Here is a 15,060-nt window from a genome sequence, read left to right on the forward strand (position 1 = left end):
CCCACGCCTCATAGCTCCGCCTACGTGGGGCTTCACACAGCCTGACTCTGAGGAGAGTAAATATCAGTTGTTATACGGTGGATCAAATGTATTGAGTTAGAGCGACTACCTGTCTGTTCCGTACAGGTGAGAGCCACACCCTGAAGTTCAAGTCCAACAGCACCATGAGCAACAGGATCAAGCTCACCTGGGAGCGCTATCGGCCCCCAGACTACAGGGACCTCATCAGCTTCATCGTGTACTATAAGGAAGCGTGAGTATCTCTCTCTTTCTCGCTTTCTCTGTCTCTCTCTCTCTCTCCCTCTCCCATTCTCTCCCACTCAGTTCAATTTTGTACACCCATTACAAAAATCAGAATTACAGAATTTTGCAGCAAAGACCGTAATTCACCAAATTAACCTGAGACCTGTTATTGCTGGAATCTAATTATGAAAGCCCGTCCCCCTGTGGTTCAGGGAGCGTTTAAATACACTCGGGGTGGGGGTCTCCCAAATGTGACGCTCTCTCCTCCCGCTGCAGACCCTTCCAGAACATCACGGAGTTCGACGGGCAGGACGGCTGCGGCTCCAACAGCTGGAACATGGTGGACGTGGACCTGCCGCAGGACAAGAGCATGGACCCCGGGGTCCTGCTGTCCCCGCTCAAGCCCTGGACCCAGTACGCCGTGTTTGTCAAGGCCATCACCCTGGTGGTGGAGGACAAGCACATCCTGGGAGCCAAGAGCGAAGTGGTCTACATCCGCACCAAACCCTCAGGTACACACGCACCTGTACCACACCCTCAGGTTCTTACACACCTGTACCACACCCTCAGGTACTTGCACACCTGTACCAAACCCTCAGGTACACACAACACACCTGTACCACACCCTCAGGTACACACGCACCTGTACCAAACCCTCAGGTACTTACCCACCCATACCAAACCCTCAGGTACTTACCCACCCATACCAAACCCTCAGGTACTTACACACCCCTACCAAACCCTCAGGTACACACGCACCTGTACCAAACCCTCAGGTACACACGCACCTGTACCAAACCCTCAGGTACTTACCCACCCATACCAAACCCTCAGGTACTTACCCACCCATACCAAACCCTCAGGTACTTGCACACCCCTACCAAACCCTCAGGTACACACGCACCTGTACCAAACCCTCAGGTACTTACCCACCCATACCAAACCCTCAGGTACTTACACACCCATACCAAACCCTCAGGTACTTGCACACCCCTACCAAACCCTCAGGTACACACGCACCTGTACCAAACCCTCAGGTACTTACCCACCCATACCAAACCCTCAGGTACACACGCACCTGTACCACACCCTCAGGTACACACAACACACCTGTACCACACCCTCAGGTTCTTACACACCTGTACCACACCCTCAGGTACACACACTCCTGCACCGCACCCTCAGGTACACACACACCTGTACCAAACCCTCAGGTACTTATACTCCCATACCAAACCCTCAGGTACTTGCACAACTGTACCAGACCCTCAGGTACAAACACACCTGCACCAAACCTTCAGGTACATCCATGCCTGTATCACCCCCTCAGGTACATCCACCCCTGTTCCACACACTCAGGTACATCCACCCCTGTACCACACCCTCAGGTACAAACACACCTGGACCACACCCTCTGGTACAAACACACCTGTACTGCCCCCTTATGCCCAATGGACATGTGTATACCAGATATTTCACCCTTGGCTCAAAGATGAGCAGTGCGCAACCATGGAAACCATCTCCTCTCTCCTGATTCCCTTTTGCAGAGCCCACCATGCCCCAGGACGTCCGCGCGTACTCAAACTCCTCCTCCAAGCTGCTGGTCAAGTGGTCACGCCCCGTCTCCCCCAATGGGAACCTCACCTACTACCTGGTGCGTTGGCAGCAGCAGCCCGAAGACCGGGACCTGTACCAGCACAACTACTGCTCTAAAGGTGAGCGCCCTCTAGTGGTAGCACCTACCCTACACACTGCTGCTCTAAAGGTGAGCGCCCTCTACTGGTAGCACCTACGCACTGCTGCTCTAAAGGTGAGCGCCCTCTACTGGTAGCACCTACGCACTGCTGCTCTAAAGGTGAGCGCCCTCTACTGGTAGCACCTACACACTGCTGCTCTAAAGGTGAGCGCCCTCTACTGGTAGCACCTACCACTGCTGCTCTAAAGGTGAGCACCCTCTACTGGTAGCACTACACTGCTTCTCTAAAGGTGAGCGCCCTCTACTGGTACACCTACACACTGCTCTAAGGTACCCCTCTAGTAGCACATACACTGCTGCTCTAGGTGCGCCTATGGTAGCACCTACACACTGCTGCTCTAAAGGTGCTCCCAGACCAAGGACATGCACTCCTCCCAAACCCAAGCGAATGCTTCTACCAGACCAAAGAGAACATCCACTCCCTGAAGCTCAGCGTCAGAGTAGGATGATCCAGTCTGGAGGCCTCAGCTAATTCATATTCATGTGCTGCGTATGTTGTTTTTTTTTTTTAAAACATTATTTTAAAACATTTCACTCCTTTCCCAAACGCAGAGCTGAAGATTCCCATCCGGATTTCGGCCACGGAGGTGGTGGACATGGAGGAGGACACCAAGCCCACCAAGTCGGACCCCGGCGGGACGGACAAAGGCCCCTGCTGCCCCTGCCCCAAGTCCGCCGACGACCTGAAGGCCGAGGCGGAGGACGCCTCGTACCGGAAGGTGTTCGAGAACTTCCTGCACAACGCGATCTTCACCCCAAGGTGAGCCGTCCCTGGCGGGGCGCCCCCTGCTGGGGCGGGGGTTGCATCCTCCGCTCGTGTAGTGATCTTAGGCCAGACTGTTCAGATGAGGGGGTCCCCTGTACCGTCTGCCGTGCAGCGTTCAAGTGTGTTATAGGTTTGGGGGACCCCCTAATGGTTCATGCAGTGAAGGAGTGACTGCTTGGGTGTGGGACGACGACTGGATCTGCACAGGGATTTTGGGGTGCACTTCTTACACTGCTTTAGGGGTTTAGGGGATCACGGGCTTCATTTATCAAGCGTTCGGTGTGCCAGAAAGCTGGCAAGTATGGCTCTTTTGCATGTAGGTTTAGGGGTATTTATGTCAAGGTGGAATAATTACTTCAAGCTTACGCCAACATATTGAATAATACATCCATTAAGCAGCAGGTTATGAGCTATGAGTTGATAGCATCACGTCGTATTCATTTGACGTGTCCATTATGTTATTCATTCAAGGTTCTCATTGTGTCGACATGTTATTGTAATATATCATAATGTGGCTGTTTCCATGACGAACATGCATAAAATAAATGCATGAACGCGTGTTCTTTCATCACACTCACTGTAAATGTTAATTCCACGTGTAACTATTCAAATTGATTTCCACATACAGCGTCTTGATTGCTAATTGATTGTCATTTTAGCGCAGCTCGTTGACATGTGAACCAATTTCAGCGTTTTTGAGAAGAACTAATGGCACACACGCCAGATCCCGGATTTGATTTAAGAGAGGAAAAAAACATACGTGTTTGCATTGAAATTTGACTCTTCAGCCTCTAGCTGTACGTACGAATGGCTTGAAGATGGTCTAGAAATAAGAACTTTTCCATGGTTGATAAATGAAGCCCAAGGTCTTAATTTCCTTTCCTTCTGAACCTCCTGCTTTCCTTCTTTTTCCTACTGCTGACACGTGATGTAATGGTTTCATTTCTTACATCTTACAAGATGTAGGTTTCTTTTTAAAAACATTGTACATCTATGTAGTGGCCTGTTTTACTGAAGCAACAGCGTTAAGTACCTATGCTCTAGGGTGCAACGGCAGTGCCCCGGCTGAGGTTTGACCTCGCAACCTCTCGAGCGCCTGGTGCGGAACACTCCGCTCACCAGAACCGTGAGAGAAACCTGCGGAGTGCAATCCTCAGCCTCGCCCCGAGCCACGTATCTTTACTCATTCCCCGAGCCTTCCTGCTCTTCACCCCAGCCCCCACCCACACCCCAGACCCCCTTCTCTTTTTGGGCTAATTCAAGGCCACTTGTTCTTCTGTGCCAGATGATTGTCTAATGCTCCAGGTTGCCGGCCCATGTTTGGTATTGTGGAGAAGGAAAGCAGCAGGAACCGGTACTGGGGGGGTGAGATCTGGAACCAGAACCAGGCCAGTACTAATGGGGTATAATGAACCAGCCCGGTTCCAGCTCTACAGTGGGAAAGGGGTATAATGAGCCAGCCTGGTTCCTGCTCTTCAGTGGGAAAGGGCTATAATGAGCCAGCCTTGTTCCAGCTCTACAGTGGGAAAGGGGTATAATGAGCCAGCCTGGTTCCAGCCCTACAGTGGGAAAGGGGTATAATGAGCCAGCCTGGTTCCTGTCTTCAGTGGGAAAGTGGTATAATGAGCCAGCCTGCTTCCAGCTCTACAGTGGGAAAGGGGTATAATGAGCCAGCCTGGTTCCAGCTCTACAGTGGGAAAGGGGTATAATGAGCCAGCCTGGTTCCAGCTCTACAGTGGGAAAGGGTGTAAAATGAGCCAGCCTGGTTCAGCTCTACAGTGGGAAAGGGGTATAATGAGCCAGCCTGGTTCAGCTGTACAGTGGGAAAGGGGTATAATGAGCCAGCCTGGTTCCAGTCCAACAGTAAAGGGGTATAATGAGCCAGCCTGGTTCCAGTCCAACAGTAAAGGGGTGTAATGAGCCAGCCTGGTTCCAGCTCTACAGTGGGAAAGGGGTGTAATGAGCCAGCCTGGTTCCAGTTCAACAGTAAAGGGGTATAACGACTTGGGGTCTCAACCTCAGGCTTAACCACGATAGCGTATGATTTTGATTCATGAAGCAACGGTTTGATATTTGCCAATATCGCAGATTTTGCTACAATACAATCCAAAACGTATTATTAATAAGAAACAATCAATATATATGATTCAGCTAACACAATCCTCTTATAATGTACACACAATACCATGATGAGGTTGAGAGTACAAAAACTTATTGACGTCTCGTTCAACAAGAGGAAAGATTGTGATTCCGTTTTTGTACGTTATGGCGATTGGATCAGATCATTGCCCCGTGAACCGATACATCAATCTCCAGATCAATGCATCGTTACGCCCCTAATAACGATCCAGTCTGGTTCCAGCTCTGTGGTGGGAAAGGAGTATATAACTGGCTGTTCTGTGGCCAGGTCACTATGAGGTGGAGTGATTATATTAACTGTGCTTGTGAAAGACTGTCAGTGCTGTGTTTCAGGGCAGAAATATACAAAATTGCGCAGAATTGTTTTTATCTGGTTAACATGACTCCGAAGTGCACCCTAAATTTGGCCGATCCAGCCTTTTTGAATGCATTGGGTACTTTGGCCATTGCTCAGGCTTCACCGGTACACTAAGGTTGTAGTTTGGGGGGGACACGCCCACGTATCGTCTTGAGCGTTTTCACATCCTGCGGAAAGAAGGCAGCCCGCGATCCCGTGGCGCCTGCCCCCCCAACCCCCCCCCCCCCGCTCCCCTCCGGCGGTTTGCCGTAGTGTCGCTGTCGAGGAAAATGCGGGCGCCAGGAATATCTGTCAGCCCCCGAGAAGAGGAGCGTTTGTGCGCTCTCCACCGCCCGCCAGCAGAGCCGGGGGTTACTGCGAGCGGAGGTCTCGGGGGGGGCGTCTGCGGAATCCTCACCCTTACCTCACCCGGTCCCCAGCCTCCACACGCATCGGGTTTCCTTCGACCAATGCAAAGTTTTCTATAAAATAAAAGCAAATTCATTATTTCTGCTGGTTTTTTTTTTTTTACAACCTTCGATCCAGGGGAGCTGCGGAGTGCGTGTCAACTCTGACATCCAAACACGTCTCCACCGTCGGCCACGGCTGAGCGCTCTCTTACCGCTCGATGTTCTGTTTGCCACATGCAATGTAGCAGCCAAAATCTGTAGCGTGAAGAGAGTTGAAAGACTTCCTTTTTGATGCTCCGCTTCCCCTCTTGCATACTTTGGCAGTACGTGACGATCTCCTAATCACAAGAGCAACCTGCTTAGTTTGGATTAGCTTCATTAGTTTCCTATAGTCAAGTTTTATGATTTTTTTTTTTATGATGACATACTGGATCTTGCTTGCTGTGGTTAAGCAGAGAAACTGTTGGTCTTTCATTAATTATAAATCTGTGTTAAACTATTTTGTGTGTTGTGTTTTTCCAGATCAATTCAACACTTCTGAACCGCGTCTACACTTGTTGTTAATCTGGCAGATACGGGCTAACCAAGTTTGGTCTGATTAGCGTAAATGACTTGCCATACAGTATCCCCATTACTGTAGGTCATAGTGAAATGGTTCTTGCATCATTTTAAAGGTATTTTCCAACTCTGTTTTTTCCACATACTATGCTGACCCCAAAAAGAGTTAAGAGTGATGATAATGAAAGTTGATCTGCAAAAAAAAGCCTGTGTTTCAAAATGAATCAAATTTAGGAATCAAATCAGAGTTAGGTTATAATGTCATCAACACCGCCAGAATATTTGGCTGTGCGTTTTTGAGTCATTGCCTAGATATCATTACTTATTTGAGGTGGTATCGCATCACAAATTTTTTACAATGTTGTTGAACTGCAGTTAATGAACAGTGCTAACAGACGTAGTCCGGCACATGCAAAATTATAACGCACTACGTTCTTGATGGGCACTTCTTGATGTAATGAAGTAAGCAGCAGTGTCTTTTATGTTCCTCCAAACAAAGGATCACAAGGAACTAAAAAACACAGCCACTCAACAAAAACAACCAAAACAAAACAGACAAAAATCAGAAAAGGTTCTGCAAGGTGCTATGGATGATTCTCACTAGGAGTTACAATGCAACTAAGGCTGAAATACAGAAAACCGAAACACATGGAGACGATCTGAACCTGTAATTTGGAAATTTTGATGTGGAAGAAACAGTGTCAGCCTCAAGGCAAAAACTCTCTAAACAAGCTCAAACCCAGCCAGTCTTAAATACAAACTGAGCCCAGTGCAAACCAAACCAAGGTCCATCATCCACTCAGGGACAGCAAGGGATCATCATCCACTATGAGAGAGGGCACACAAAGAACTCCTCTAAAAAATGGAGATGAAATAAAATAACTTGCAGAAATAAGAAACGCCCAAGGATTATACTCTCTTTCAGAGCCTTGATGCAAGGATTGTGTCACTGCTCGATATTGTGCATGTCAATCCAGTTGCCGTGACATGACTCAGCCACGGACTTGCACATCTTGGTACCATATGGAATATTGATGTTGATGAAGAATGTGAGGAAATAATGGTGAACAAGAAGTTGCCTTTTTCAAGCCAACTTGATTACTGTTGTGTAACCAGGTGACGCTACTTCAGATGAAGTAATATCTCGGCAACCATTCAAAAACCGAAGACCAAACTTTCTGGAGGTGTTGATGACACTACGACCTAACTTTGGTGACAATTTTGTCGATTTTGAAATGGAGGTTCTTTCGTGGATAAACTTTCACCTTTCATTTTAGGTGCAACATAATGTAAAACAGCTTTAAAATGATACAAGAGCCATTTCTCTATGTCCTATTATAATGTAGATATGGCACGTCAATGTCATGGAGTCGCACTAATTGAACTTTGTTCGCCCATATCTCCCAGATTAACAGTCTAAGATGAGTGTCATTTTGGTTCCAGGAGTTTCTTCCAAGGCCAAATCAGCATGCCAAAATCCATGAAGATGCGATCCAGACGTGTGTTGAATTGACCCGGTCTTGATACATTGTCCCAGTGGAGTTTTTTGCCAAAAATGCTTTTGTTAAAAAATGCCTTAACAGTTTTCAGCATCGTGGTCTTTGAAGACCAGTCCCTGCTCTCTCAGGTGACTGCTGTTTGCCTGGATGGTGGGTACGTGAGCGCTGTGGACTCGTGTCGCTGTGTTTCTCTGTGGTCGATGCGCGTGTGTGTACGTGTGCGTGTGTCTCCTGTTTAAATGCCGCTCGAATGCGACCACGCCCGGCTGATTGTTGGATTCTTTCAGAGACCCAGAGCGAGCCAATCGCTACACGTCTCTTAAGCGCGACTCTAGGTAAGGCCACGCCCCCCCCCCCCCGCCCCGCGCGCGGTCGGGGCCGCGGCGGGCGCGCCGGTGTGTTGTGGAGTCGCCCTCGTGGTGCTGTGGTGAGCTGGTGCTGCTGTCTCAGTGGGCCGTGTGATCAGTGGACCGTGTGATCAGTAGGCCTTGCGATCAGTGGGCGCCCGGCGCGGGCCCAAAGTCAGCGCTGAAGCTTCAGTGTACCCCGCCGCTCGTTGGACCATTTTCATCCGCGCGCTTCTCATCTACCCGTTTTTTTATTTTTCATTTGTTTTTCATTTATTTCTTCTTTCACACATTTCCCACATTCGTGCATTTATCTCATTCTTTCGTTTGTGCACTTCGGATCAATTCATTATTTACGTTCTTCTCATGATTTCATTCATGGTTCAGAGATGCTTTAATCTGGCCTTCTAGGCCAGTAGTACTGCTGGCTTTCATACTTCCCCTCTAATCAGGACTGGTTTCAACCTGGGACCATGTCTGTGGTCAGTCAGTGTTAATGATCAGTTAATTGTTAGGCAGGAAAGAAAAGCAGCAGTACTCGAGGGTCAGATTTGAGTTATCCCTGTTTTAGTTCATTTGTTCAATGTCCACTGACCCCCCCCCCAGGATTAACCCTTTGAAGAGTAGATTTTTTGGAACGTTTTTTTCTCAATTCTAAGTCTGTGTTCTAGAACTCTGTTGCTTTCAATTACCATAGTGATTGTAACATCAGCATTAGAATGTTCGGTTAAGAACATTCTAATCACGTATTTGTGACCTCACGCCACTGAACTGTAGCCCGCACCTTGAAGGGTTAAGTGTCCAGACTCCCGGTACTGCTGCATTCTGTTCAGCGGCATTTGCTGGCTTTCATCCATCTCCGCTGTATTTTGGTATGCTTTATGTTCCCGTGGCATTCTTCAAAGGAGCGCACTTGTTTTGTGTTTTTCTTTACTTTTAGAAGTCTTTGAGTGTCATTGAGTTTCATTCGTTCACACACAGACACACAGACTATGCCCAAACTGATGTTTTTTTATATCGTTATTTACATCGTTATTTACACCAGTAACAGAGCTTGCATTAACGGTCGGCAGGCTGAAGATTTGTGTGTCTCTGATGTCATTGCCTTTAATGAGTGAGAGCTTGCAGACATATTGTGTTTGGTGTTTGTGTGAGGGGCGGTTAAGGGGGAACCGGGCCCTAACAGATGATTGGGAGAAGTAGACCATGCCCATTTTTACCAACAGCTATTTGACCCTTAAACCCTTGAGCATTACACAGCCCAGCTAGGAAGGAAAAAGAACATGACCCAACACCATCACCATCACCAGTGTTTGTGTGTGTCCATACCAGAAAGGTTTTTCAGATGGCCGGCAGGATGGCCTATTGCGTGTTCTCGTGTTTGTCTATTTGTGTATGTGCGTGTTGTGAGCCTGCGGAGTTTCCTCTGTGTGTGTGTGTGTGTGTGAATCCTGAGTGGCGGGTTTCTCAGGGCGTGCGGTGTGTGTGTGTGTGACAGTGGCACGTGGGTGTGTGTAGGGAGGTCACCACACCCGTAGCGTAGCGACGTCCTGTCACCTGCCCACCTCCTCACATCTTGGCCAATCCTGAAACTCCTGCCCCTGTGTGCCCCGCCCACTCAGGCCCCCGGACCGCCGCCGCCGGGACGTCTTCGGGGCGGCCAACGGCACCCTGCTGCACGGCGCGGGGGTGAACGGCACCGAGCCGGACGGGAACGGGACGGACGGCGAGCCGGTGGAGCGGGAGTACCCGTTCTACGAGACCATGGTGAGCGGGCGGGAGTGGACGGAGATCTCGCACCTGCAGGCCTTCTCCGTGTACCGCATCGACATCCACGCCTGCAACCAGGAGGTCAAGCACTGCAGCGCCGCCGCCTTCCGCTTCTCCAGGACCAAACACGCAGGTCAGAACCGCGACCGCAACCCGCTCGCTACCCAACACGCAGGTCAGAACCGCGACCGCAACCCGCTCGCTACCAAACACGCAGGTCAGAACCGCGACCGCAACCCGCTCGCTACCAAACACGCAGGTCAGGACCGCAAAACACCGACCCGCTCGGTACCAAACACGCAGGTCAGAACCGCGAGACACCGACCCGCTCGGTACCAAACACGCAGGTCAGAACCGTGACCGCAACCCGCTCGGTACCAAACACGCAGGTCACAACCACAACCAGAACCCGCTCTTTCACCAAAACCTGCAGGTCAGAGCTTGAATGCTCTCGTGTACCAAACCCACAGTGGACTAAGGATGCTTTAAAATTGCCTGGGTCCTTATGTTGCTTAGTGACCCAGCTGTTCCGGTAAGGTGATGACAGTACCTTTGCTGAAACACGCTATCACAGAGCTGCACTCAGGCATTTACCTCTCCTCTCTCTCTGTCTCTCTCTATCTCTCTCTCCCTCTCTGTCTCTCTCTCTCTCTCTGTCTCTCTCCCTCTCTCTCTCTCTCTGTGGTGCTTTCCCAGACAAAGCGGACGACATTCCGGGCGTGGTGACCTGGGAGCGGGTGGACGGGGCGGAGGGCTCGGTGTTCCTGAAGTGGCCCCAGCCCGTCAATCCCAACGGCCTGATCCTGATGTACGAGATCAAGTTCCACCTCAGCAACGAGGTGAGCGCCGGGCGTCGCCCTCGAACCCCTGCCTGTCACGGTAGTACCGCGGTGCAGCAGTTTAACGTGTGTGTGCGCGCACGTGTGTGTCCTCCGCGCACGTTTTCTTGTCTTACAGCCGGAGAAGCACGAATGCGTATCCCGGCAACAGTACCGGGAACACGGAGGGGCCAAGCTGAGCATCCTGGGGCACGGGAACTACTCCGTCCGGATCCGGGCCACCTCGCTCGCCGGAAACGGGTCCTGGACCGAGTCGGCGTCCTTCTACGTCCCCCCGCCCAAACGTAAGGGCCCGTCCCGCTCACTCCCCCCCTCCTTCACTTCATTAAGTGAGTCAGAAGCTCTGTTGACTGAGATTCGAGGTCAGCCGGTCGCTCGCTCTGAATCACTGTCTTGTGCTCTCTCCCTCCGTTTGCCCCTCCTCCCCCCCTCAGCAGCCAATGACAGCTTCCTGTACCTGATGATCAGCATTCCCGTCGTGGTGCTGCTCATCATCGCCAGCCTGGTGGCCGCGCTCATAGTGGTCAACAAGAAGAGGTGAGCAGTCCCGTCCAGCCAATCGGAGATCAGAGTTCCCCAGTCCCCGCGAGCGGAGAGTTTGTGTGAGCCCCTCCGTTTCGGGCGGGCGAGCGAGGGAGGGAGGGAGCGAGCGAGGGGATGGGAAACGCGCGAGTTTACTGTGCAAGCCTGCGTGACGGAAGGGCGGGTTTGTTTCCATAGGAACAATGACCGGCTGGGGAACGGGGTTCTGTACGCCTCAGTGAACCCGGAGTACTTCAGCGCTGCGGAGAGTGAGTACAGAGTTACAGTGTGTGTGTGCAGCTGTGTGTGTGTGTGTGTGTGTGTGTGTGTGTGTGTGCAGCTGTGTGTGTGTGTGTGTGTGTGCAGCTGATGTATTCTTGCTCCTCTCTCTCCAGTGTACGTGCCGGACGAGTGGGAGGTTCCGCGGGAGAAGATCACGCTGTCTCGGGAGCTGGGCCAGGGCTCGTTCGGCATGGTGTACGAGGGCATCGCCAAGGGCGTGGTCAAGGACGAGCCGGAGACGCGCGTGGCCATCAAGACGGTCAACGAGTCGGCCAGCATGCGCGAGCGCATCGAGTTCCTCAACGAGGCGTCCGTCATGAAGGAGTTCAACTGCCACCACGTGGTGAGAGACCCTTAGCCCCGCCCCTGTGTGCTGAGAGCCTTACTGGCCCCACCCCTGTGTACTGAGAGCCTTACTGGCCCCACCCCTGTGTACTGAGAGCCTTACTGGCCCCGCCCCCTGTGTACTGAGAGCCTTACTAACCCCGCCCCTGTGTCCTGAGGGCTGTACTAGCCCTGCCCCTGTGTACTGAGAGCCTTACTGGCTCCGCCCCCTGTGTACTGAGAGCCTTACTAACCCCGCCCCTGTGTCCTGAGGGCTGTACTAGCCCCGCCCCTGTGTCCTGAGGACTGTACTAGCCCCGCCCCTGTGTCCTGAGGACTGTACTAGCCCCGCCCCTGTGTCCTGAGGACTGTACTAGCCCTGCTCCTGTGTCCTGAGGGCTGTACTAGCCCTGCTCCTGTGTCCTGAGGGCTGTACTAGCCCTGCCCCTGTGTCCTGAGGGCTGTACCAGCCCTGCCCCTGTGTCCTGAGGGCTGTACTAGCCCTGCCCCTGTGTCCTGAGGGCTGTACCAGCCCTGCCCCTGTGTCCTGAGGGCTGTACTAGCCCTGCCCCTGTGTCCTGAGGGCTGTACTAGCCCTGCCCCTGTGTCCTGAGGGCTGTACTAGCCCTACCCCTGTGTCCTGAGGGCTGTACTAGCCCCGCCCCTGTGTCCTGAGGGCTGTACTAGCCCTGCCCCTGTGTCCTGAGGGCTGTACTAGCCCTGCCCCTGTGTCCTGAGGGCTGTACTAGCCCTGCCCCTGTGTCCTGAGGGCTGTACTAGCCCTGCCCCTGTGTCCTGAGGGCTGTACTAGCCCTGCCCCTGTGTCCTGAGAGCCATAATGGCCCCACCCCTGTGTCCTGAGGGCTGTACTAGCCCTGCCCCTGTGTCCTGAGGGCTGTACTAGCCCTGCCCCTGTGTCCTGAGGGCTGTACTAGCCCTGCCCCTGTGTCCTGAGGGCTATACTAGCCCTGCCCCTGTGTCCTGAGGGCTGTACTAGCCCTGCCCCTGTGTCCTGAGGGCTGTACTAGCCCCTGCCCCTGTGTCCTGAGGGCTGTACTAGCCCTGCCCCTGTGTCCTGAGGGCTGTACTAGCCCTGCCCCTGTGTCCTGAGGGCTGTACTAACCCTGCCCCTGTGTCCTGAGGGCTGTACTAGCCCCGCCCCTGTGTCCTGAGGGCTGTACTAACCCCGCCCCTGTGTCCTGAGGGCTGTACTAGCCCCGCCCCTGTGTCCTGAGGGCTGTACTAGCCCTACCCCTGTGTCCTGAGGGCTGTACTAGCCCTGCCCCTGTGTCCTGAGGGCTGTACTAGCCCTGCCCCTGTGTCCTGAGGGCTGTACTAGCCCTGCCCCTGTGTCCTGAGGGCTGTACTAGCCCTGCCCCTGTGTCCTGAGGGCTGTACTAGCCCTGCCCCTGTGTCCTGAGGGCTGTACTAGCCCTGCCCCTGTGTCCTGAGGGCTGTACTAACCCCGCCCCTGTGTCCTGAGGGCTGTACTAGCCCGCCCCTGTGTCCTGAGGGCTGTACTAGCCCTGCCCCTGTGTCCTGAGGGCTGTACTAGCCCTGCCCCTGTGTCCTGAGGGCTGTACTAGCCCTGCCCCTGTGTCCTGAGGGCTGTACTAGCCCTGCCCCTGTGTCCTGAGGGCTGTACTAGCCCTGCCCCTGTGTCCTGAGGGCTGTACTAGCCCCGCCCCTGTGTCCTGAGGGCTGTACTAGCCCTGCCCCTGTGTCCTGAGGGCTGTACTAGCCCTGCCCCTGTGTCCTGAGGGCTGTACTAGCCCTGCCCCTGTGTCCTGAGGGCTGTTCTAGCCCTGCCCCTGTGTCCTGAGAGCCTTACTAACCCCGCCCCTGTGTCCTGAGGGCTGTACTAGCCCTGCCCCTGTGTCCTGAGGGCTGTACTAGCCCTACCCCTGTGTCCTGAGGGCTGTACTAGCCCTACCCCTGTGTCCTGAGGGCTGTACTAGCCCTGCCCCACTCGTCTGGTAACTGGGCGACGCTAAACTTGCCCGTTCAGCGGCAGCAGCCCTGTTTGAACAAAACAAAGTGCATTCAGAGTAAATGGAGTGCAAACGATGCCCCCCCAGGGGCACGGGGAGACGGTTCAGCCCTGAGGCCGTCCAGGCTGCTCTAAAGCCACTTAATTAATTATTGAACTGAACTTTAATTATTCAGAGGGAAGATGTTTGCCTGCTTGTTTTAGAGCCCTCTCCTTGTTGTACAAATATAGAACAATTAAAAACAGAGTCTTAGGCATTCTTACTTTACAACTTGAGTACGGGCGATGTTAAGAACAGTTTAGTTCAGTATGTAATGCCTGTGAAAAGTTAATTCATGCTGAAGATGAGTTGCCAAGTGCTGAGATAACAAACCAGTTGGGTAAAAACTTTAAATGAAAATGCAACGATATTGCTAGTTTCCCTTAAAAGGTTTTTTTAAGTAGTCTTAAATGCATTCATTGACTGTGGTGACTAAGATACACAAACTTGCACTTGTATAAAAAGCTTTTTATGGCTGTCGGTATGGTATTGCGTGCTAATTTGCGTTCTCTCTTCCGATTGGCCCAGGTGCGTCTGCTGGGCGTGGTTTCGCAGGGTCAGCCCACTCTGGTCATAATGGAGCTTATGACCCGTGGAGACCTCAAGAGTCACCTGCGGTCTCTGCGGTCCCAGGAGGTAATCGCCTGCTCCCCCTGACCCCACTCAGATTCACCTGATTTACCTGAGCCCCTCAGATTCATCTGATTTACCTGAGCCCCTCAGATTCATCTGATTTACCTGAGCCCCTCAGATTCATCTGATTTACCTGAGCCCCTCAGATTCACCTGATTTACCTGAGGCCCTCAGATTCACCTGATTTACCTGAGCCCCTCAGATTCACCTGATTTACCTGAGCCCCTCAGAGTGACCTGATTTACCTGAGCCCCTCAGATTCACCTGATTTACCTGAGCCCCTCAGAGCCACCTGATTTACCTGAGCCCCTCAGAGCCACCTGATTTACCTGAGCCCACTCAGATTCACCTGATTTACCTGAGGCCCTCAGATTCACCTGATTTACCTGAGCCCCTCAGATTCACCTGATTTACCTGAGCCCCTCAGATTCACCTGATCTACCTGAGGCCCTCAGATTCACCTGATTTACCTGAGCCCCTCAGATTCACCTGATTTACCTGAGCCTACTCAGATTCACCTGATTTACCTGAGCCCCTCAGATTCACCTGATACCCTGAGATCTCAGCCACTGATTTACCTGAGCCCCTCAGATTCACCTGATTTA

General features: G+C 52.3%; 1 protein-coding gene across 3 annotated transcripts in view; it reads left to right on the top strand.

The window, feature by feature from the left end:
* Positions 1–15,060, top strand: part of igf1ra (insulin-like growth factor 1a receptor) — a 100,340-nt gene that overhangs the window by 70,903 nt on the left and 14,377 nt on the right. For 2 of the 3 annotated variants that reach the window (XM_064312622.1, XM_064312624.1), the window contains exons 7-17: positions 127–253; positions 520–755; positions 1,791–1,958; positions 2,552–2,759; positions 9,678–9,958; positions 10,522–10,664; positions 10,783–10,948; positions 11,099–11,201; positions 11,385–11,455; positions 11,582–11,811; positions 14,351–14,458. In XM_064312622.1, coding sequence (XP_064168692.1) covers positions 127–253; positions 520–755; positions 1,791–1,958; positions 2,552–2,759; positions 9,678–9,958; positions 10,522–10,664; positions 10,783–10,948; positions 11,099–11,201; positions 11,385–11,455; positions 11,582–11,811; positions 14,351–14,458 — 1,841 coding nt within the window. The remainder of the gene's footprint in view (positions 1–126; positions 254–519; positions 756–1,790; positions 1,959–2,551; positions 2,760–9,677; positions 9,959–10,521; positions 10,665–10,782; positions 10,949–11,098; positions 11,202–11,384; positions 11,456–11,581; positions 11,812–14,350; positions 14,459–15,060) is intronic. The other variant, XM_064312623.1, reaches the window with a different exon arrangement.

Source organism: Anguilla rostrata, chromosome 16, assembly GCF_018555375.3.
Source record: "Anguilla rostrata isolate EN2019 chromosome 16, ASM1855537v3, whole genome shotgun sequence".
Classification (NCBI taxonomy): Eukaryota; Metazoa; Chordata; class Actinopteri; order Anguilliformes; family Anguillidae; genus Anguilla; species Anguilla rostrata.